This window comes from Procambarus clarkii, chromosome 33 (genome assembly GCF_040958095.1).
Source record: "Procambarus clarkii isolate CNS0578487 chromosome 33, FALCON_Pclarkii_2.0, whole genome shotgun sequence".
NCBI lineage: Eukaryota > Metazoa > Arthropoda > Malacostraca > Decapoda > Cambaridae > Procambarus > Procambarus clarkii.
In genome coordinates, this window is record NC_091182.1 from 37,126,256 (window position 1) to 37,149,716 (window position 23,461).

The window sequence follows — 23,461 nt, forward strand, 5'->3', positions numbered from 1 at the left end:
TTTTGCGTCTGGTCTTTTTGACATGGGTTTATCACCACTTGTATGGTGATCAGGTGGCTTAGTTGGTGTCCCACCTGCGAGTTTCGTCTCGACGCCAGTATGAAATTTCCTGGCGGTCCTTTCAGCACTTTGTCTCTTCGTAAATCGTCTTTGTTTTCTGGTCAGGTTGTTTTGTCCTTTCTCTCTTGGTGGTTTCAGGACAGTCACCTTATGCTTGATATTGTCGCCTCATTTCGGGTGGCGCTGGCAGAGTCGCTGCAGCTTGCATTTGGGGTGGATGCCACTTCTGCTCCATTCCGCAAGCTTTCTCAGTCGTTACTTTCACCTCTGATCTGCTCATGTGCCGCCTGAGCTGTCCTGATCATTGCATTGGGTGCTCTCTTCTCGCTTCTCCTCGGTTTGGGGAGGGAATACCAGATGAGCGAGCCTAGATGGAAAGAAATTATTGAGTATTTAGAAGAAGGTGAAATTGACACCAGTAATTCCATTTATCATCATACTATCATGCAAGAGGAGCCACACATCTATGGATCATCCAATAAAATCAGCAGACTTCTAGATGTTACTACTGCTCGGCTTAGACTCGGTTAGAAGTATCTCTGTGAATTCTCATTATCTGCTGATGTAGACCTGACCAAATGTAAACTGTGTCAACAAAATTATTCGCACACCCTCCGTCACTATGTGATGGAGTGCGAAAAGATACGTGAATTTAAAGACAATTCTATAACCAATGTTCTAGCGATGTGTAAATATTTCATTCAAAATGATCTGCTACCAGAAATTTTAGCCAAATATCCCCAGTTTGCTAACTGTAGGTAGTAACTGAGTGATTGTAACCTATCCACCGCTGCCCACTGGATGGGGGGGCGGTGTGCAGGACAAACATATAAATTGTGACAATAGCTCTCCACATACAGGGGTACCTCGGTTTAAGAGTTTAATCTGTTCCTGGAGACAGCTCGTATTCCGAAGCTAATTTCCCCATAAGAAAGAAAAATTAAAAAAATGGGAAATGAATTAATCCGTTCCTGACTACCCCAAAAACCCCACATCAAACTAAATTTTTATACCTAATTCATCTAAATAAACCTACAAAACTATGTTCAAGTTATTACTTAGCTTGCTGGAAGATGGAAAATGGTGAGGAGGGAGGAGAAGAGGTGTTACTGTTTGGAAGGGGAATCCCCTTCCATTATAACATCAGGCAGTGAGGTCTTCACTGGTGTGTACACTCTGGCACATTTTGCCTGCATACCACTAAGACTTGCTTGTCTTACTAAGAATCTGTCTAAAGACACTTGTTTTTCCCTACATTTTAACACTTGTCTGTAGTAAGACATCACATTGTCATTTAAAAGGTCAATGCAACGGTCTGCTACAGCTTTATCTGGGCGAGTTTTTTCAACAAAACTTTGCAATTCTTCCCATACTTCACACATTTTCTTAACACTTTAGCGTTATCACGGCACTCAAGAGCATTACCACTTTTTGTGTTGAGGTCGCACAGCGGACTCGCTCACGAGTCACGAGAAAAAATATTTCTATAAACTCTATTTGTTATGAGATCGACTTTGGGATAGTTTGAAAATGTCCGCCATGAAATTTCCGTTTTCTTTAATAGCCGCATAGCCTATTTGGGAGAACGGCGTAGCATTGCACCATCGAGGTAAGACCATTGTATTGTTGACACGACAAGTGTAATCGACGTAGTTTTTTATTTGGTGCCGGTCTAACGCATCCTTGTGTGACATTTTATACTAATGTTCTTATAGAACATTCTATTGCGAACACACTGGTACAAAAATGAAATACGTAAATCGAAAATTAATGTCAGGACAGTGAAAAGAGTATACACTTTTCAGTGTTGCCGCTCGATCGCCCGAAATGCAGCACTATTTTCTTAGGTTAAACCTTACCACTGGCTTTCTTTGGACCCATGGCGAGATATATAATATCTTTTATGGTCAAATGACCAAAAATCCAACAAAACACTGAAAATCCGGGTGAAGAATTCACGTGGGATAGTCACTGGGTGCGAGGCACTGGTAAACTGAGGGGTGAGAGTCGACGATCCCCGTACCACCATGCACTAGGTCGGCCTGTACGCGTATCAACAAACTCGCCTTCCGAGGTAACCCTCGCCTTCCGAGACACATTTTCCGAGGAAATCCTGCTCGTATTCCGAAAAACTCGTATACAGGAACAATCGTATTCCGAGGTACCACTGTATGTCAGTTGCTTAATTTAGAAACTGTACTTGAGGTCGATCTCGAACCCATTGTTGATGTGACGACTTATATTGAATTTTGTAACTAGCTCAGCTAAATGAATTGTGGGGTTCAGTCCCTGAGCCCATTATGTGCCTCTGTAACCCTTTCCACTACCGCCCACAGGATGGGTATGGGGTGCATAATAAATGAACTAAACTAACTGGACCAACTGCTTTATTGTTATTTAGCTCCTTGAGCATTTTTTCCACTTCGTCTCTAGACACCTCTATGTGCTCTATGTTGTTCTCTGGAATTCTTATTGTGTCTGGTTCCCTGAAGATTTCATTTTGTACAAACACACTTTAGAACTTTTCGTTTAATGTTTCATACATTTCCTTTTCATTTTCCGTGAATTTATTTTCCATTTTCAACCTCTGAATACTATCCTTTACCTGCAATTTGTTGTTTATGAATTTATAGAATAGACCTGGTTCTGTTTTACATTTGTCTGCAATTCCTTTTTTCAAAATTTCTTTCTGCCTCTCTCCTCACTGCAGTGTAGTTGTTTCTCGCATCTTTGTATCGCTGGTATGTTTGGGGGTTTAGCCTCTTCCTGTATTGATTCCATTTTTGTGTCTTTTGGTCTCTTGCCCTCTCGCAATTTCTGTTGAACCAATCCTGTTTCCTAGTTCTGCATCTCTGTTTTGGTATAAATTTTTTTGTGCCTTTATCATATATTTCACAAAACTTGACATACATCTCATTCACTTTCTTGCCTAGCAACAAGTCTGTCCAATTATACTCACTAAAACATGTGTTACTAGGTTTTTTCTCACGATCTTCTCCATCACCTTGCATGCTATACAAGTTAAGGACACTGGCCTGTAGTTCAGTGCCTCTTGCCTGTCGCCCTTTTTGTATATTGGGACCACATTTGCCGTCTTCTATATTTCTGGTAGGTCTCCCGTCTCCAGTGACCTACTATACACTATGGAGAGTGGCAAGCAAAGTGCCTCTGCACACACTTTCAGTACCCATGGTGAGATCCCGTCTGGACCAGCAGTCCTTTCTAACATCCAGATCCAGCAGGTGTCTCTTAACCTCCTCACTTGTAATTTCGAACCCTTCCAAGGCCGCCTGGTTTACTTCCCCTCTTTCTAGCACAGTGACCTCACCTTGTTCTATTGTGAAGACCTCCTGGAACCTCTTGTTGAGTTCTTCACACACCTCTTTGTCATTTTCTGTATACCTGTCCTCGCCTGTTCTAGTTCTAAGTTTCATTACCTGTTCTTTCACTGTTGTTTTCCTCCTGATGTGACTATGGAGCAGCTTTGGTTCGGTCTTGGGTTTGTTTGCTATATCATTTTCATAATTTTTCTCTGCTTCTCTTCTCACCCTAACATACTCATTCCTGGTTCTCTGGTATCTCTCTCTGCTTTCTGGTGTTCTGTTATTCCGGAAGTTTCTCCATGCCCTTCTGTTCAGTCCCTTTGCTTCTATACATGCCCTATTATACCATGGATTCTTCTGTTGCTTCTCCCAGGTTGTCTGCAGGATTTTTCAGCCTAGCCAACCTGTGGTCTTTCCCCGTGCCCACGCTGTTATTAAGTTCAGCATTCGGCTGCATGTTTTAGTAATGTCCTGGCCTTATCTTTTGGGCACGGGGCTATTGGAGGTTGAACAGGGTCCTGGTTGCACATTACCTTGTAACTGTTCCTAGTCCTTCTCGGGCGTGTATAGCCTTGGGTTGCAAGTTGCAGCCAGTTGTCTTGAATTTGAGTTGAGGAGCAAGTGACGACTGCCTCCTGGGTGAGTCCCTTTTCTTCTTATCTTTGGTTAGGTAGCTCCGGGAGCTGAAGGGGCTCTCCATAGAAAACCAGCATTGAATGTAATAAAACGCCATTTTCTGGGTGAGGCCCGGAGGTGCCATGACATCCCTCCCTCCCTCCGGTCGGTGGTTTTTTCGCGTTTTTGATACTCAGCCTCTGAACTGAGAAGAGTTGCTGGTGTGGATGTCTGGGACCCCCCCCCCCATTCCCCTCCCGGGAAGGGGGATTGTGCAGACGGATGCGCAGGCGGTTGTGGTGACGTCATGTTTGTTTCCTTGCTTTTGATTGGGGAGTTCTGTTTGCTAGTTCGGCTTTCGGTTTGCAATTTTTGACCAGCAGTAGTTTGTTTTGAAATTCCTACCTTTCTGGGTGCCAGACCTGGTAGATGGCAGACAAAGACTGCTTCCAATTACATAGAGGGTGTCTTTAGGCCATTGCTCCTTATGCCTCTCTTGAGGAGGCCAAGTTCTGGCTCTGGTCCCCGGTAGGTTTAGAACTCCTTTGACTGACTGTTGCCACAGGTCTAATATATATACACATCAGCCCAGTATAAGCTCCGGGGAGCCTCCGGGTCTATCCCAAAAAATGGTGTTTCATTACATTCTACGCTGGTTTTTTATATCCACCCAAATTCATTCAGATATATGTCTAACTTAGGCCTTGACATAGTCCATCAGTTCCAAGTCTGTTATGTTATCCGATAACATAATACTGTAGTTTTGTTCTATAAATAAAAATCCCTGTTTCCAAATAAAAATTAACTTAGGTGTTAAATGAATCTGAACTGACCTGATTGATATCGGTTGTTTCATGTTCTATTTGGTATTGATACATTTTTTAAATCTTATTTTTAGGGGTAAAATCTGATGTGGGTTGAAAAAGCTTATAAATATTAGTTAAAGAGAATTAAATTTTTAGTAATTTTTCTGGGGGGAGCCCCGTCGGCTCCCCGGAGCTTTACCGGCTGATATGCTAATGTCAGACTTTGGCATCAGTCATGTGTATGGAGTTCTAGGGCCTACCGGGGACCACGAGCCAGAACCTGGCCCCCTCAGAGAGGCAAGGGGAGCAATGGCCTATAGAAACCCCCTGTGTGGTTGGAAGCATTCTATGTCTGCCATCGACCGGGTCAAGCATCCAGAAAGGTAAGCATTCCAAAACAAACCCCTATTCTGGTGAAAATTGCTACCTAAGCCGAACTAGTGGATAGAACTCTTCAACAGAAAACAAGGAAACTAGTATGACGTCATACGTCACCGCGCCAGCTGTCTGCGCAGCTCCCCCCTCCCCGGGAGGGGGAAGGGGGAGCCCCAGACCTCCCACGCCGGCTATCCACCCATCAGTTCTTCGGCTGATGCTATAGGCAATGGTTATGTGCTCCGGCTCCAGTGGTTGTTTCAGCACTGTACCTAGAGTGTGGTGTCTGTTTTCTAGGTGGTGCGTGAGCCGGGAGTGATTCTTCAATACTCGGGCTGCATGCGCCTAGGGTTCCCTTCCCTAGGTGCCCTGTAAGTACTGCCCTTGGGGCCACCTTCCACAAGTTCCTTGGGTCCTGCCCCTGCTTGGCCGTTTACTGCTTGGTTTTCGGCCGCTCTTTGTGTGCTCGGGTGTTCTGTCTCCCTTGTTCGCCTTAGAGTAAGGGGCAGTGTTTGCACTGGTGGGGCGCAGGGTACTGTGCAGCTTGTCTTTACCAATCATAGCGGCCGGCTCTGTTCCGCTTGGGTACGCTGTCCTCTTGCGGGGTTTTCTTTTTGTTTATCTACCTGGTGGGGGGGGTCTGCCTTCGTTCTTGCCCTTTGTGTCCCTTGTGTTCTGAGTATTTTCTGGTGGTACCCCTGCTAGGTCCCCGGTGAGTGTACACGTCCCGGGGGTTCAGCTCTTAGAAAGTTGTTTGGTAGCTTTGGGTGCTGGTTAGCAGTACCCTGCCTGGGATTACCTGAGCGCGAGTCCTCTTAAAGTAAACGCTCGGGACCCTGGGAAACCCCTGGGGGCGCGCGGGTCCAATGGATGTGACCCCAGAGTCCCCCCCTCGCTTCTAGCGAGTTTGAGGGTTGCTCTCACCCTTTGTCTCTGGGTGACTCTCTGTTTTGCCTCCATCTGCTGCCTGTGGGGTCGGTGACACCTTCGACCCGGAGTCCTGCGAGTTTGGTTGCTCGTTGTGGCTCGGTTACCCAGTTGTGCTAACAAAGCGGGTGCGGGCAGCAGGGGCGTTGCACTTGAGCCTTGGTGGTGGCAATGTTCTCGTGGTTTCCTCCCCGGGAGCCCCGGGGCTGCCCCATTGTAGTTCGTTTTGGGACTTGGGGGTGTTGGTTGCTTCGGTTCCATCCACGCCCCCTTGTCTTTCCCCTGGTTCACCCTTCCTGCCTGCATCCGGTTCCTTACCGTCTGTAGGTTCGGGGCGGGGTTTTTGGTGTTGAGACTCGGGCAGTCTCAGGGAATTCCCCTTCTGGGGTAGTGACGGGGGCATTTGAGCCTGTTCCTCCAGCCGTGTTGTGTGAGTCTGCCAGTGGGCTCCCTTCCTTAGTGTTTTCACGGCTGCCCCGGTTTTCTGGTACGGCCAGGGCTTTGGGGGAACGGCTCGGCCCCAGGGCCTGTCGTGTAGGTTCCCGGGGCTGGGGAGGGGCTGACTTGGGGGGGGTCTTGGCCCCGTTAGACCCCGTGGGGGTTTTTACCCCCTCTAGGCGGGGTTTGTGGTTACACGGAGTGGGGTCTTTCCTCCCCACTCGCCGTACGTGCTGTTGGACGTCGGCCCCTCCCCGGGCTCGGTTCCTTGACCTTTGAGTCGGTTGGTTCCGTCCTGTGGGTGGATGTTTCCTCCCACCCCTTTTTGGGACGGTGTTTTTGTCATGTTTCCCCGTTCAATGGGGTTCTGCGTGACTTCTGATCTCGGGTGCGCCTGCGCCTTCGTGTGCCTTCGGGACTAGTGTTGGCTTCTGTGTTCTCGAGGGTACGGGAAGGTTTTTCGCTACTTCCCGCATTATTGGAACGTCTGTTGGGCTACTTGTCGCCCTGCTGGGCTACTTGTCGCCCTGTTGGGCTACTTGTCGCCCTGTTGGGCTACTTGTCGCCCTGTTGGGCTACTTGACGCCCGGTTGGGTTCCTTTTTGGGCTCTTTGCTTCTTTGGCTGGTTTTATTGTTCCTGCTTCCTCTTTTGGCTTCTTTTCTCGTGCAGTAGTCCTGGCTGGCGCCTTCCCGCAGGGAGGGTGTGCGGTTCGTCCAGCGTGTTATGCGCATGCGCCGTGGAGTTTGTTTTGGTCTGGGCGGTGTTTCAGTGCTGGTGTTTTGCGCCCTTTTTTGCTACAGTGCTTCACCTCTCGTTCTTCTCCCTGGCTGCGGTATGTGCCCCTTCGCGCCGGGGGTGTCCTGGTTCCCAGTTGTGGGGAGGACACCGCGGTTTTCCCTGTGTCATGGGTGTGGACCGCCTCCTTCGCCTCTCCCTGCTCTCCTGCGGGTCCGGCAGGGTCCGGCTCTGGCGTCTTCACCTGGCGGTGCTTCCAAGTTCTTCTGGGCACGGTTGAGTCGTATCAAGTTCGTGCCACCATTCGCCAGGTGAGTTTCTGCGGTCTGGCGTCTTTTGGCCGGGCGCTGGATGTGGCGGTGTTTATATACCTGTCTTTATTTAGGTATATTTTTGTACGACTGAGACCGTTCGCACACCAGTGACTGTCCCTTTATCACCCCTTCCTGTCCCCCTCATGTGCATGTCCAACCCATGCTGGAGTCATTCAGGGGACCCTCCTTTTTAATGTTGTGAGGTGTGGGGATTGTAGGGTTGGTTCTGTACTCACCTGGTAAGGCTCCTGGCTGTGCTTGCAGGATTTGAGCTCTGGCTCTTGGGTCCCGCCTATCTGGTAGAACTTGCGGGATAGTACCAGTGGAGTGCAGTGGTGCTATTGGCACCTTTGGGGAACACTGTATTACCATCAGAGATCTGTGCTTGTTACACGACCTACTTGCGAGCATAAGCCTTCTTGCTGGTTCGTCCGTGGACTTCCAGGGCGCACTGGCCTGTTTTCGTATGGCAGTTCCGGCCCGTCCTGGTTGTGGGGGTATGTGGGCCGGTGGACTGCTCCTAGCAGCTGCCTGGTGGGCCATCCTCTGGCCGGTCTAGCCTGACCTTGGGCCGGGCTTCAGGTGTAAAAGAGCTCCCAGTACCTCATCCAGCAGGTATCGAGCGGGGTTTCTCCGCCGTCGGTCGCCTGGTGCAGGTTTCTGGGCCTGCAGGGTTTTGTCGTGTCTCCGTTGGCCCTGTCTGGGGTCTGCCTGCTCCGTTCTCTGCCTTGCAGAGGGGAGTTGCTATTTACGTGTTGCAGTGGTGCCTGTTGCTGCTGCTGCACGTGTGCATTGGTACCGTGTTTCACGGTGGCGTGTCCTTGTTCCTGTGTCCGGTTGTGGAGTGGCACTTTGCTGCCGTTTTGTGCCTGGGGATTGCGTGGGGTTTTTGTCCCTGCCTGCTTGTCCACCCTTGGTTGTTCTCCTGGGTTTTTTTGTGCTTCTGCTCTTTCTTCCTGCCTCCTCTGCAGCAGGGATGTTCTGCATGTGTTCTTAGGCGTTAGTCAGCCTGTGCCCTGTGATGTGCTTCTTTGTCTCGGTCTATTGCAGTTGTTCGTGCCCCTTGGTTCGGGTCCTGTTCTGGCGGCGACCCTTCCGCCTTCTTTGGTTTCCTAGCTTGCCCTGCCGTTTTTTTTTTTGGGGGGGGGGGGTCTTGCGATGTCTCGCGTCGGACCCGTCGTTTCTGAACTCCTGGCGGGCTTGCATGCTTTGGGGAGTTTTTCTGTTCGGCAGACGTTCCATCTCCTTGTGCCGCCTGGGTTTCGGTGGTCGCAGCCCGAGATCTTCTCGCGGCTCCGCCTTTTTCCTGGGCTCGGAGGGGCCTTGTCGGGGCTGCTTACGTTCTGCCTCGTGGTCTCGCCTCCGGTTGGTGGTCGGGTGGCTTCGTGGTAGGTGTCCCACCTGCGTGCTTCTCTTGGCGGCAGTATGGGGTATTTTGGCGGTCCTTCCTTTTCCTGTCCCTTCATAGGTGGTTACTCTTGTTAGCTTGGTTTACTCTCGGCTTGGTTTTCTAGTGGGGGTTGGGGGCTGTCGTCTTGCCACATACTGTCACCTCTTTTCGTGCGGCGCAGGCAGAGCTTCAGCTTGCTTTCGGTCTTGGTGTTGCTTCTGCACCGTTAGTCAGCTGTCTTGTGCGTCGTTTCACCTCCGGCCTGTTCGTGCGCCGCTTGCACCATCCTGGTCTCTGGTCAGCGTGCTCTGTCTTCTCCTCGGTTGGTAGTGCCCCTTCGGTTCCGGTGTGTTTTTTCGTCGGCTCTTTCCTTTGGGCCTTTGCCTCTGGGGGTCGAGTCGCTGAGTTTTCTTGCTCCTTCGGTTTTAGCGTTTTGGTTGTTTGGTGGCAGCAGTCTCCATCTTTTCTGGCGTGGGGTGGGGCTGCTGCATTCTGGAGGGGTCCAGGGTTTGTTGGTGCTTCGTTGGTCGGGCCGGGGGTGTGTCGTTTTTGTGTTCAGTGACGGCCCTCCGCTGTTGTTTGCGTGCCACAGGCGTTTGGGTCCGGAGCGCGTTTTGCGTTGATCCGGTTCTGTTCTTCCCGGTTCGCGGGTGATAGTGTCCCGGGTGGTCAGCCGTGTTCTTGCGGCTAAGCTGCCTGTGTTCTTCCCTCATGCCTGTGGCGTTCGTGGCTTCGCTGCTCTCGCTACCGTCTGGGCTACGTGGCCTTGCGGTCTTTCGGGCATGGATTTTTGGTGTTCGTGCAGGGGCCTTGCTGCTCGTGGTTCTCGTGTTGTTCCCGGGATTTTCGGGGCTGTGGCGCCTTGGGTTGGCGTTTTGCTGCCGGTTGTCTCGCCTCCTTGGGGGGTGCGTGGTGTCCGCCTCCCGGTTCTGTCCCTTTGACCTTCCTCTGTGGGTAGTTAGCTCCGGGGAGCCGACGGGGCTCCCCCCAGAAAACCAGCGTTGAATGTAATGAAACGCCATTTTCTGGGTGAGACCCGGAGGCTCCCCGGCAACCCTCCCTCCCTCCGGTCGGTCGTTTTTCGCGTGTTTTGACATCCAGCATCAGAACTGATGGGTGGATAGCCGGCGTGGGAGGTCTGGGGCTCCCCTTTCCCGCTCCCGGGGAGGGGGGAGCTGCGTAGACAGCGGCGCGGTGACTGTATGACTGTCATACTAGTTTGCCTTGTTTTCTGTTGGAGAGTTCTATCCACTAGTTCGGCTTAGGTAGCAATTTTCACCTAGAATAGGGGTTTGTTTTGGAATGCTTACCTTTCTGGATGCTTGACCCGGTCGATGGCAGACATAGAATGCTTCCAACCACACGGGGGTTTCTATAGGCCATTGCTCCCCTTGCCTCTCTGAGGGGGCCAGGTTCTGGCTCGTGGTCCCCGGTAGGCCCTAGAACTCCATACACATGACTGATGCCAAAGTCTGACATTAGCATATCAGCCGGTAAAGCTCCGGGGAGCCTCCGGGTCTCACCCAGAAAATGGCGTTTCATTACATTCAACGCTGGTTTTATTTTTTTATGCAGGTCTGAGTGGAGACGCACGCACACATACACCTGGAAAGTTAAGAAAACTTGTGAATAATTTAAATATTAGAGCCAATTTTAACAAACCTTACAAGATATTTGTTGTGAAATCATCTGGCATGGCTCAGTCTTCATTATCCAAACCCGTTTTTGTTGATGCCCCAAGTCCAAATTCAAAAAATAAGGATGATGAGTATAATAATGAGAAGTCTACTATTTATGTTGATGAATCTTCATCTGATAACCCCTTGGGTGGCATGTCTATGAAACTGCTGATGAGCAAGACACCACCGTCAAAGGTGTCTGTAAATTGCTCCGATGTTGAACAAGATAGCCAGGAGAGCCCAGTCATCCAATCTAAGGTATGTTATTTTTTAAATATTCTATATTAAGCATTTTACCTTAATTTATACATGGCATTTTATAACCCTATCAAATCGGTACAAAAATTACATCCATTAAAAAGTTATCCTGGATGTGACAAGAGCAGTTGATGATGGGACAAAGGTGGATTCTCTGAATAGAAACTTAAGGGAAATGCACAGCAAGAAAGATTAAGTATAATTAAAGATATGATAAAGATTGGAATAAAACTAGCATTGACTAATGAAATGACTTTCTAGTGAGTCCTTGGTGGCTCCATATTTCTAGATAGGTATTTATGAGTTATTATAAGCCTACGTGACACCAAAGCCCAAAGCCTAGCCCTATTTAGAGCAAGAATACTAGGACACCAGAAGCAAGGATACAAAATTGCCCTTAACAAGAAAAGGCCACCAGAAAGATAGGCGAACCAAAGCAATCAGCAAGGTAAGTAAAGCATAAAGAATAAGAAAGGAGACCTTGAAATGAATGAACACTGAAGTCATGAAACAGCTTGCTTCTTAATTACAACTACATGCCGCTAGGTGGCCAAACACCTGGCTTGTCAATCCCTCAACTATACAGTTGATTGACAGTTCAGAGGTGGGACCAAAGAGTCAAAGCTCAACCCCAGCAAGCACAACTAGGTGAGTACAGTTCAATCATTTAGAACGGAAGACAAAATATGGAAGCACATTTGTTAATTGTGCTTCCTCATTTGCTTTTTAACAAAAAATTTTTTTAAAAGGAAAGAGAGAATCCAAGGGGGCACCAAGTGTAACAGGGGCCAAACATTTAGCCTTACATAATCTGGTTAAATGCTGGTCATTATTATTAAAAGTTCCTAATGTATCCTTCAGCCAACAACTCTCGGGACATTGGCATTTGATCACCAAGATATCACGACACGAGGACACTGTACTTTCTCGGCTACACCATATAACCCTTAGAGACCTCTTAACAGCTGCCACCACCAACCCATACGTTCTATTAACTGCTAATTGGCTGCGGGTTGACCTAGTCAATTGTAACATAAATTCATAGAATGTGGAGCCCCAATTATCCAATTATATATATATATATATATATATATATATATATATATATATATATATATATATATATATATATATATATATATATATATATATATGCAGAATAACCACATATGAAAAATAGAAAATGCTTAACGCGTTTTCGGCTAATTCGCCTTCATCAGAGCAAAGTAGAATGGATTCTACTTTGCTCTGATGAAGGCGAATTAGCCGAAAACGCGTTAAGCATTTTCTATTTTTCATATGTGGTTATTCTGCATACTTGGATCAGTGTTTTTGTGATCATTTTTGCATATATATATATATATATATATATATATACAGTGGAACCTCTATTAACGAGTTTAATCCGTTCTGGCACCGAGCTCGTTACCTGGAAAACTCGTCTTTGGAAACAAATTTCCCCATTTAAAATAAAGGAAATAAATTTAATCCGTTCCACTCCCAAAAACATCCATACTTGTATGACTTTTTTTTATGTAAATATAATATTGCACATGTAAATATAAATGTTTTGTTGTAGTGTTTTAATATTTACTTTACCTTATGAAGAGTAGTTGCTGGCTTGAGGGAGACGATGGGGAGGTGGGAAGGAGGAGAGGGGTTGTGGTGTGGAAGGAGAATCCACTTCTGAGTCAGGCGGACTCTCTCTTCTTGGGAATTTCACCCAAATTTCATTTCAAATGTCACACAAGGATGCGTTAGACCAGCACCAAATAAAAAACTACGTTGATTACACTCGTGTCAACAATATAATAGTCTTACCACGAAGATACAATACAATGCCGTTTTCTCAAATAGGCAATGTGGTTATTAAAGAAAACGGAAATTTCATGGCAAACATGTATACAATCCCCAAGTCGATCTGATAAGAATTGGATTTTATAGAAATATTTGCTCAAATGACGCTTGAGCACGGTGTTTGGGTACATTCAAGAGAAAAAAAGTGTGTTACGTTCAAGCGACATATACCTGCGAAAGTGATAACACTTTCATAAAGTGTTATCACAAAGTGATAAATTAAACATTTTCACACACCGGGTTGTCACTGCTTTATCAGGGCAGCTTTTCCAAGAATGCGTTCACCTTTTCAAACATTCCAAACACTTCCCTGATCTCAGTGGAAGAGGCAGCATCCTCCCTTACCTCCTCATTCCCTTACTAATGGTGTAAATTGTTGATGAGGACCTGCCATACTTCCTTGCGAGATCAATCACACAGACACCACACCCATGCTTTGCTATAATTTCCTTCTTTAAATCCACAGTAATTGTGTCTTCCTCTTGACAACACAATCTTTAGCAAGCAGCAGCTTTGGAGACATCGTGTGTTACAAATTGTAGTTGCAAAACCACTAAAAACCCAAAGAAAAGCTCAAATAAATCCAGAGGGATGCTTGTCGTGTGAGATACAACAACAACACTGGCGTCGGAGGCGTCCGAGAATTTGCGAGAACCCACGAGACGCTAGGAAGCACCATGTGGTTTCACTCGTTAATAGAGGCGAGCTCGTCAATAGAGACAAATTTGCTGCGAGTGGCTTGCTCGTTACTGGAAAAACTCGTTAATAGAGGTTCCACTGTATATATATATATATATATATATATATATATATATATATATATATATATATATATATATATATATATATACGTATAAACTTTATATATATATATAATGTCGTACCTAGTAGCCAGAACGCACTTCTCGGCCTACTATGCAAGGCCCGAATTGCCTAATAAGCCAAGTTTTCCTGAATTAACACTTTCGCGCTTTAGATTAGAGATAACTCGTCGCTGTTTTTTCTTACGATTCCGCATAACTTCCTACTTTTCTCGTCCATCGAAAAAATATTTCTATAAATTTCATTTTTTAACCGAAATGGATGGGGATACTTTTGTTTTGTAGAGAATTTATTTGCGAATTTTCTGGTATAAGAATGAATATTATATCACATAAACTTCTATGAGTAAAAAAAAAAATACACAAAGTATGTTTGGGGGTGTGGCGAGCGTGTGGCAGTGGGTTCCCTTTAGCCGTTGATATATCCAACACGTGGGAAATATTTGTATGTGTTATGTATATGTCTGTGTAGGGAATTTTACTGCGATCACTGTCATACAAATTATAAAATGTTTCATCAAGTATAAACATGACAAACATCAAACGAACGAAAACAATGCGTTCGTTTCTGCCGCGAACGCATACTGAGCAACGTGGTTCTATATTTGGCGCTTCTCTTACACATGCTTTGTACAAATGTTATACAGTTCATCTTATAGAAAATTTTATTGCGAACACATTGGTATAAAAAAGAAATACGTACATAGAAAAGTAGGGTCAGGAAACGTATAAACTTTCCAAGCATGATTTCCCCCCTGTGTTTTCGCCAGTGCGCTCGCGGCTAACTACTCTCCACTTCACACACTCTTGCGGGTGGGCAATTACCTATATTAAACATTCATATGCATATGTCCGTGTAGAGAATTTTATTGCGATTCCAATGATACCAAAATTAGCGATGTAGGACAACTGTAGGCTTCGCAACCATTAAGAGAGTGGAAACATTTTGTTGCTGTTTGGCGCTCTCGGCGAGTGATCTGCATAGTTTTTTATTTGGTGTTGATACTCCTTATGCTTGGGCGGCATTTTATAGGTATGCTCTTATAGACAATTTCATTGCGAACAAAGTGATACCAAATTTAAATACGTGCGCCTTCAATTATTGTCAGGACAGTCAAAAGAGTGTACACTTTTTCGGTCTTACCGCGTAGGCGCGCGAAGTGCCGAAAGCATCTGGGGTATTGTTTTTTTTTGAGCGCCGAGAGCGCGAAAGTGTTAATATATTTTCTCTAATTTTTTTCATATGAAATGATAAAACTACCCATTTCATTATGTATGAGGTCAATTTTTTTTTATTGGAGTTAAAATTAACGTAGATATATGACCGAACCTAACCAACCCTACCCAACCTAACCTAACCTAACCTATCTGTATAGGTTAGGTTAGGTTAGGTAGCCGAAAAAGTTAGGTTAGGTTAGGTTAGGTAGGTTAGGTTGTCGAAAAACAATTAATTCTTGAAAACTTGGCTTATTAGGCAAATCGGGCCTTGCATAGTAGGCTGAGAAGTGCGTTCTGGCTACTAGGTACGACATATATATATATATATATATATATATATATATATATATATATATATATATATATATATATATATATATATATATATATATATATATATATATATATATATATATTTTTTTTTATATAATATGGAAGGGAGTACCACCTCTAGCTGGAAGAAGGGGGACCCATAGCCTCGGAGGAAACCACGCATAATGCATTAGAGGGAATGTTTAGATCCCCTCCAATACAGTTTCTGTGTGCTTTTCTCCTACCACCCCCTTCCTTTTTTATTTTTTGTGCTTTATTATGCATTTGATGGTTACAAGATATACATGGGTTGATACAAAAATAATAATGCAAAAAGGTGCTTAAAGGTTATGGATCTCTTGAAAAACACAACAATGGGAAACATTGATGAATGTCACAGACGGGTTCGATCATTGTTGCAAGTCAAATACTTCTTCGAATTCCTCTGAAGTTGGACTAGTTCCCAAGACGCAACAGGCATTTCCCCTCTGAATCGCAACACTGAGGCGCTGGAACAAGAAACTTTTTGCTCTCTGGTCTTTTGTAGCGCTGATCAATTTGTCCCCCAATTCCTTCAGGAACTTCAATGCACATTTTCCCCACGAACCGAGGGTCTCCGAGCCGATCGGAACAAAGCTGTAGCAGTGTGCTAGACCTCTGTATTTAATAATTTTCTGCGATTCCCTGAAAGAAGCAGCACCACCGCTTTCACGTGTGCTGTAGTGGAGGTAGGTACTGGCCAGTGTGGCAGCGCACGTGTAGTCCCATACCACTTGCTTACCATCCTTCCAAGGTAGCAAGGTGACCCCATCAGGGCGCTTCTGAGGGTCGTTAGGTCTGGATAAGTGTGGTTCTCTTTGTGCCGGGCAGCGGGCTGTGGCGAGGCTCCTCTTGATGATGTCGTTGACTTCTTCATGTCTTGCAATTTTACCCTGTGATTTACAACATACCAGACCATGGTGGCCATATTGGTCTGCCATCGCAGTTCCGCAGATGCACCTATGTTCGGTGAGGATGGGGGCGGCAAGGCGAAGGGCAACTCCAATGCGGAGAGCGTCATGATTGAGGCGAGTTCCCAGGGCTGCATTGGGCACAGCAAATAAAAAATCCCCGGCGTGGGGTGCTGTTACCGCTAGGAGGCGGGCTTTGTTTTCAGCATCAGCGTTGTCAATCATTGCTGTGACAGTCTTTTCCATTATGGGGCTATCCCAGTGGGCCTGCTTGTGGTCTTTTGGGACTTGTGGTCGGGGTTGAGGGTGTGCAATGGTGTCCCATTGTCTGGCTGCTTCGATGAACATTTGATCATGAGTTCCCGCTGTCTCTCTCATGCGCTCTGGTAGGATCTGCCCTACCAATTCGTTGGCTGCTGTACATGAGGATAAGAATGCTGGAAGTGCTACCTCAGTTGCCTTTCGTATGCCTATCCCTCCAAATCTCACTGGTAATGTTGCTTGGTCCCACTGACTGTCATCTAAATCTAGGTTGAGCGCCTTCCTGAATATTGACCTGAGGAGCTCATCATATTGATGTAGAAGTGGGTTGCCAAAAGTTGGTGCACACCTTAACCCTTAACATGCTCGGGGTCTAATATCCTGCTATCCACACAGGCGCATGTCATTTTGAAAAAAAAAAAAATTTTTTTTTTTGCTAATCTGTTAAGTTCTGTTCACTGATCACGGGAAAAATAAAAAAAAAATTCTATTGTACTTACTTTTGTTGCAATAGAGCCGAGAAGCTCTGCGATGACGTCACAATCTGCATGTTCGCTCATGCAGTACACGCCCGGAAGGTGTTGCGCGCGGTCCTCAAACAGCCAGAGTTGCCACAAATATATTTTCGCGCTATTTATTTACAATGTCTAAGCGCATTTTATCTAATTTTTTTTCACTAATTGTGTTTCAAATACTGTTTGAACATATTTTGTATCAATAATTGTTGCATATTTGAGTATACACAGGCGCACACAAATGTTTTCAATTACGGCAATATAATATGTCATTACAGTCTATTATATTATATGTTCTGCTTATATGTTTACATATTTACACACTCGCACACGCTATACACACTTTGAAGCACACTTAGAAGATTTCTAGACTGTGGTAGTCATTGAAGCAGTCGACAGCACATAATGGGATACCACACGTTTCACACCATGTTTGCACAAGCTTCCGTTTCTTGTCTCTACGTGTCGTTGTTTTACACACCAAGCAATCACGTTGGGCTATTGCACGCTTCACACCAGGTGGCAAATACTTAGACACTCACCAACTGCAATGTCGTCAAACACAGGCATTTCCCTTCGTTGTGGCTTTACTGTACCAACCAATCCGGTTCTATTTTCTAGCAAGAACCGAGCTAGCAAGGGACTTGTATAGTAATTATCTGTGTATAAAATGTGTCCCTTGTTCATCCACGGAGCCATGATGGTCTTCACTACACTCCCCGAGAATCCATGTTCGTCGTTACCGGGAATGTCTACATCACTAGCCGAGTACAGAATCATGTGTAACACGTATCCTGTCTCACAATCACAAAGAACAAAAAATTTCAGGCCAAATCGGTTTCGTTTTGAGGGAATGTACTGTTTGAATGGAACACGTCCTTTGAAAAGTATGAGAGATTCATCAACCACCAGCTTCTGTGCTGGTACGTAAAAATCTCTGAATTTTCCAATAACATCGTTCATGTAGTGCCTCACTCGCCACAGTCTATCATCAGGTGTTCGGTCCTGAACACTTCCAAAATGTAGACACCTGAGGAGTATCTGAAACCTGTCTCGTGACATATATTTCCCGAATAAAGGTGTTGGTATTGTCTTGTCCTTGCTCCAATAGTCATTTATTGCATGTTTGTGACAGTGCTTCATCAACAGAGTGCCAAAAACAAGCTGGCCCAGATGGCGTTTCACCATGGGTTCTGAGAGAATGTGCATCTGAGCTCAGCATTCCACTTCACCTGATCTTTCAGGCATCCCTGTGTACAGGAATCGTAGCAGACGTGTGGAAACAGGCTAACATAGTTCCAATCTACAAAAGTGGCAGCAGGGAAGACCCCCTCAATTATAGACCTGTATCATTGACAAGTGTAATAGTGAAAGTATTGGAAAAGCTAATCAAAACTAAATGGGTAGAACACCTGGAGAGAAATGATATAATATCAGACAGACAGTATGGTTTTCGATCAGGAAGATCCTGTGTATCGAATTTACTCAGTTTCTATGATCGGGCCACAGAGATATTACAGGAAAGAGATGGCTGGGTTGACTGCATCTATCTGGACCTAAAAAAGGCTTTCGACAGAGTTCCACATTAGAGGTTGTTCTGGAAACTGGAAAATATTGGAGGGGTGACAGGTAAGCTTCTATCATGGATGAAAAATTTTCTGACTGATAGAAAAATGAGGGCAGTAATCAGAGGCAATGTATCGGAATGGAGAAATGTCACAAGTGGAGTACCACAGGGTTCAGTTCTTGCACCAGTGATGTTTATTGTGTACATAAATGATCTACCAGTTGGTATACAGAATTATATGAACATGTTTGCTGATGATGCTAAGATAATAGGAAGGATAAGAAATTTAGATGATTGTCATGCCCTTCAAGAAGACCTGGACAAAATAAGTATATGGAGCACCACTTGGCAAATGGAATTTAATGTTAATAAATGTCATGTTATGGAATGTGGAATAGGAGAACATAGACCCCATACAACCTATATATTATGTGAGAAATCTTTAAAGAATTCTGATAAAGAAAGAGATCTAGGAGTGGTTCTAGATAGAAAACTATCACCTGAGGACCACATTAAGAATATTGTGCAAGGAGCCTATGCAATGCTTTCTAACTTCAGAATTGCATTTAAATACATGGATGGCGATATACTAAAGAAGTTGTTCATGACTTTTGTTAGGCCAAAGCTAGAATATGCAGCTGTTGTGTGGTGCCCATATCTTAAGAAGCACATCAACAAACTGGAAAAGGTGCAAAGACATGCTACTAAGTGGCTCCCAGAACTGAAGGGCAAGAGCTACGAGGAGAGGTTAGAAGCATTAAATATGCCAAAACTAGAAGACAGAAGAAAAAGAGGTGATATGATCACTACGTACAAAATAGTAACAGGAATTGATAAAATCGACAGGGAAGACTTCCTGAGACCTGGAACTTCAAGAACAAGAGGCCATAGATTTAAACTAGCTAAACACAGATGCCGAAGAAATATAAGAAAATTCACCTTCGCAAATAGAGTGGTAGACGGTTGGAACAAGTTAAGTGAGAAGGTGGTGGAGGCCAAGACCGTCAGTAGTTTCAAAGCGTTATATGACAAAGAGTGCTGGGAAGACGGGACACCACGAGCGTAGCTCTCATCCTGTAACTACACTTAGGCAATTACACTTAGGTAATTACATACATTTCCGCCACTGTGGTATTTTTCCAACGCTGCAGTCGTGAAAATTCTGTGATTTCCCTCTCAATCAGGTAAGCAGCATGCAGGTTCGTTTGGTGTACAATGTATTCCATGAGTGGTTCATCATAGAATGCTGTAAAATATTCCATCTCAGCCATGTCCTCACCTTGATTAGGGAAAAGGTTTGTAATCCCTACATCTTTATCGTCAAAGTGAGGAATATTAGGAATAAAATCGTCACCATCACTCCACTCAAGTACACCAGGCGTCCTGCGAGATGCAGAGGAAAGACGGCGAGGAAGCGATGCATACCGGCGACCAGGAGCTGAATACCGTCTGCGAGAAGCACGGCGGCTACGTGCACGTGAGGTGGGTGCACGTGAGGTGGGTGCACGTGAACACGAGGGTCTTGGTCCCTCATGTGGTGCCATGCGGTGGCGCTTGGCTGGGCGAGATGCTGCTGACGCGACAATTTCTCGCCCAGTTACACCACTGGTACCAGCCACAGGCTCAATAAAACTTTGATCTGAGTCACTAAACCCAGAAAAGGAGTCACCTCCCTCTGACTCGTCACCCTCAAACAGAAAATATCCACAGGAACTGTGAGGTCGTGGTAGAATTGGGGTAGAAAATGGGCGAGGAGGCATGGGAGAGCGTATAGGCCTCGCCATGGCATGGCGGTCATTCTCACTTTCACTGCTGCTGCTACTATCTCCCGACAACTGTGTATAATCCTCATCGTTGTCTGAATCGTCAAACACACTTTCTTCACCTTCAGAGAATAATTCGTGGGCTATTTGCTCTGGGGTGAGGGACTGAGTGGTGCGTGCCCGTGGGGCGTTTGACCGTGCGCTCGCCATGGTGACTCTCGCTAAACTGAGGCCTCCCATGCCATCGGAGCGTGAGCTGGATTTTTTTTCAAAATGGCCGCTGTTTACTAGAGCCCCTGGGCAGCGTATGGGACCCCCAGCTACACCGCGGGCCATTCAAATCGTGCGCGGTACCCATACACTTCATATGAAGTGAAGCGCAGTTGACTGGTAAAACGATTTACACTTCATATGAAGTGATGCGCACTTTAAGGGTTAAGAAGTATGTTAGCCTGGGCAAGGTAAGGCACTTTGTGAGAAGGTAGAGGGCATCATGGGAGTCCAAGTCCCCAATTCTCTCTTCCATCCTCTTTAGGTCTCTAAACTTTTCGTCAAGGACTGCAGCAATGGCATTGTGGCCCAGAGGTGCTCCGAGTAGTGTGCTGTCGGTAGGTTTAACGACTGAGGCTTCTGGTAAAACTGATTTCACTGCTCTAATGATTACTTCACTGGATGCAATAATTTTGCACTTGGAGGGTGTTATAAATAATGGTGTATTGGCTTCTATGGGGTACTGGTACTATTAAGGGGTAAGGGTAGTTAGAAGACAAGAGTATCAAATATGGGAGAGCTAAAAGGCCCGGCCCCCAAAATAAACTATCCACAGTAGTAATAACTTGCTACTAGACCATATATGTTAGTCTAAGGGTTGATCAATGCGCTCCCACACAGGAAGAAGGGATACTCTGTAATTCATGTACTTATTTATTAACCCCTTAACAACCCCCCCATATACACTCACACCAATAACAATAATAACTTTACCACACTATCTTACGTTAAAAGCCTTGGTCCACATAGGCAGGATACAAGGTTTACACTAATAACAAGCTAGGGTAAAGTACTACTGGATAAGCACTGAAGCTGGATGCAGCTTAGGGTAGTGAGACCCCACGTGGTACCCTAATACAAAACACAACACTTAGGGTTACCCAAAACACTGGCAACTACTACCCCCAGGTCTCACCAATCGTTACTACCAGAGAAGGTACACTTAGAAATCATACAATACTTAACTTAATGGTACAGGAACTTAAGGTAAGGGAAATAAGTAAGAGGAGAAGGGAGGAGATTAGGGGTGCAGCCACAGAGTAGGTCTCGTCCGCACAAACGCCAGCCAGAGAAGGACCTCCTAGCGACCAGCTAGGCCTCCCATGTCGTGGTGCCGGAAGGAGCCTAATTGATCGTGCAGCTAAGCACATTAAAGATCTTCCCCTATGCAATGTATTGTTACTTTACAAATGATTAGAAAGTATTAGTAAGCAAAGTTAGTGCCTATGTTATTATTTAATAATCAACCCCCAGCTCAGTCTTTAAATGCTCTTTGAGAAACAATAATAGTCTTACGTCTGGCAGGGAAGATACAAACAATTGCCGCTCGCGATGCACTCAACTGTACTACCAGAAAGTTTAATAGCTCAATTTTGACCTCTGGTTTCCACTGGAGAACCCAGGGTCGTAACAGAGGGGTTAAGAACGAGACCCATGGACTCCCCCCGTGTCTTCACCAGCTGTAGGTCTTCTAGCAGGGAATCTTGTGTGCCTGCCAGAGTGCCATCATCCAGGAACCAGATGTTGAGCTCACTGGACAGTCTGGTTGTAATTTCTCGAACCGCTATGCAAAAGAGGAACGGTGCAAGTGGGTCACCCTGTTGAATTCCCTCTGCTGAGGTGACTTCATGTTTGCCAAACAGGAGGGTTGAGTCTTTGCTGTAGCCTGCTGACACAAACGGGAGAATGCTTGGGCAATGTTCCTGGACTGCAGTGAGGATTGCTTCCCTTTTGACCGAGTTGAAAGCGTTTTTAAAATCTAATTTTACTACTGCCTGGTCTTCAGTAAGAGAGCTAATGTAGGCTCGTGCAGCATGAGCCGCTGCTTCACAGCCTTGGGGGACTCCAAACCCCAGCTGGTTGGGTTGCAGCATGGTGGCTGCTTCCATTCGGATACTTCTGACAGCAGCCCTTGCAACTAGGCGGCGAAGGGTATTACCAACGGCAATGGGTCTGATCCCTCCCCCCTTCTTTTTCAGGGCACATAGGGATGCACCAAAGAAGAATGGTTTGATTTCATCAGGGATTAACCCGGCGAGGCAGTTGTTGACAAACGTTGTGATTTCTGTCAGGAGCGCTTCTGCAGCTGGGCCAAGAACAGGGTTCACCATTTCCTTCACATGTTGAGGTCTTACCCCTGTGTAGCCTCCTGAGGAGCCCGGGGGAAATGAAACGATAGCTTTATAAACCTCTGACTCCCGGAGGACGAGAGGTTCCTGGTTAGGGGCGAGCCTGACCTGTGGGGGAGGTCCACCTACAGCCCTGAGGGGGTGTTTTTCTCTCAGTGCTTGGGCTGTGGTTTCATCCCTGGGCAAAATTTTGTCCTCACTTGTGATCAACCTGAGTGCCCCGACTGTATTGCCCTCTTCAATTTTCTTGCCGACTTGGGTACCTAATTTTCTGTTGTCGCTGATTGTCGTACTTGGTCTGCCTCGGCGGTGTTTGGTGTGTTTGGGGAGGCGGACTAGGTTGTCAGCCCTAGGAAAATCCCTAATTGCTTTATTGACGGATGAGGCCAGTGTCTTGCCTCCTCTGTCTGGTACACCTAAGCATGCATTGCCAAAAAGTAACAGATTGTGCCAGGCTTTGATGGTATCAGGTGCATCAAGGTTATTTGACCCTCTGTTGACTTTTGCGATGAGGTCCGTGTATTTCCCGGCAGCAAATGGGCGAGAGGCCTTTGGGATGTGGGTGAGTGTCCTGGTTGACGTTGCTTTAATTGCCTCTAGCAGGTCGTCTGTTGCAATGTAATCTGTTGCGATTTGTACTGGTGCAACAGGCTCCTGAGTGCTGCCTCCTCCCACGGGAGGCCTCCCTGACCCAGGACAGTCGCCATGCTGGCGTATGACTCTAGAGACCGAGTTGCTGATGCTGATGTTGCTCCCACAAACACTGCATGTGCCTCTCCTTTGATTGGCTTCGGGAGGGGTGAGCTGACTGGTAGCGGCTTCTTCTGCCATCCCCTTAGGTAAAGTGAATGTCACCTTGCACTGGAGTATTTGTCT

The 23,461-nt window shown here is 46.0% G+C and overlaps 1 protein-coding gene across 12 annotated transcripts in view; it reads left to right on the forward strand.

Annotated features, from left to right (window-relative positions):
• Positions 1 to 23,461, forward strand: part of LOC123765217 (uncharacterized) — a 321,546-nt gene that overhangs the window by 167,368 nt on the left and 130,717 nt on the right. For all 12 annotated transcript variants that reach the window (XR_011230261.1, XM_045753688.2, XM_045753689.2 and 9 more), the window contains one exon: positions 10,561 to 10,922. Coding sequence is in view for 11 of the 12 variants with exons in the window: in XM_045753688.2 (XP_045609644.2) it covers positions 10,561 to 10,922 (362 nt within the window). In the remaining variant the exon portion in view is untranslated. The remainder of the gene's footprint in view (positions 1 to 10,560; positions 10,923 to 23,461) is intronic.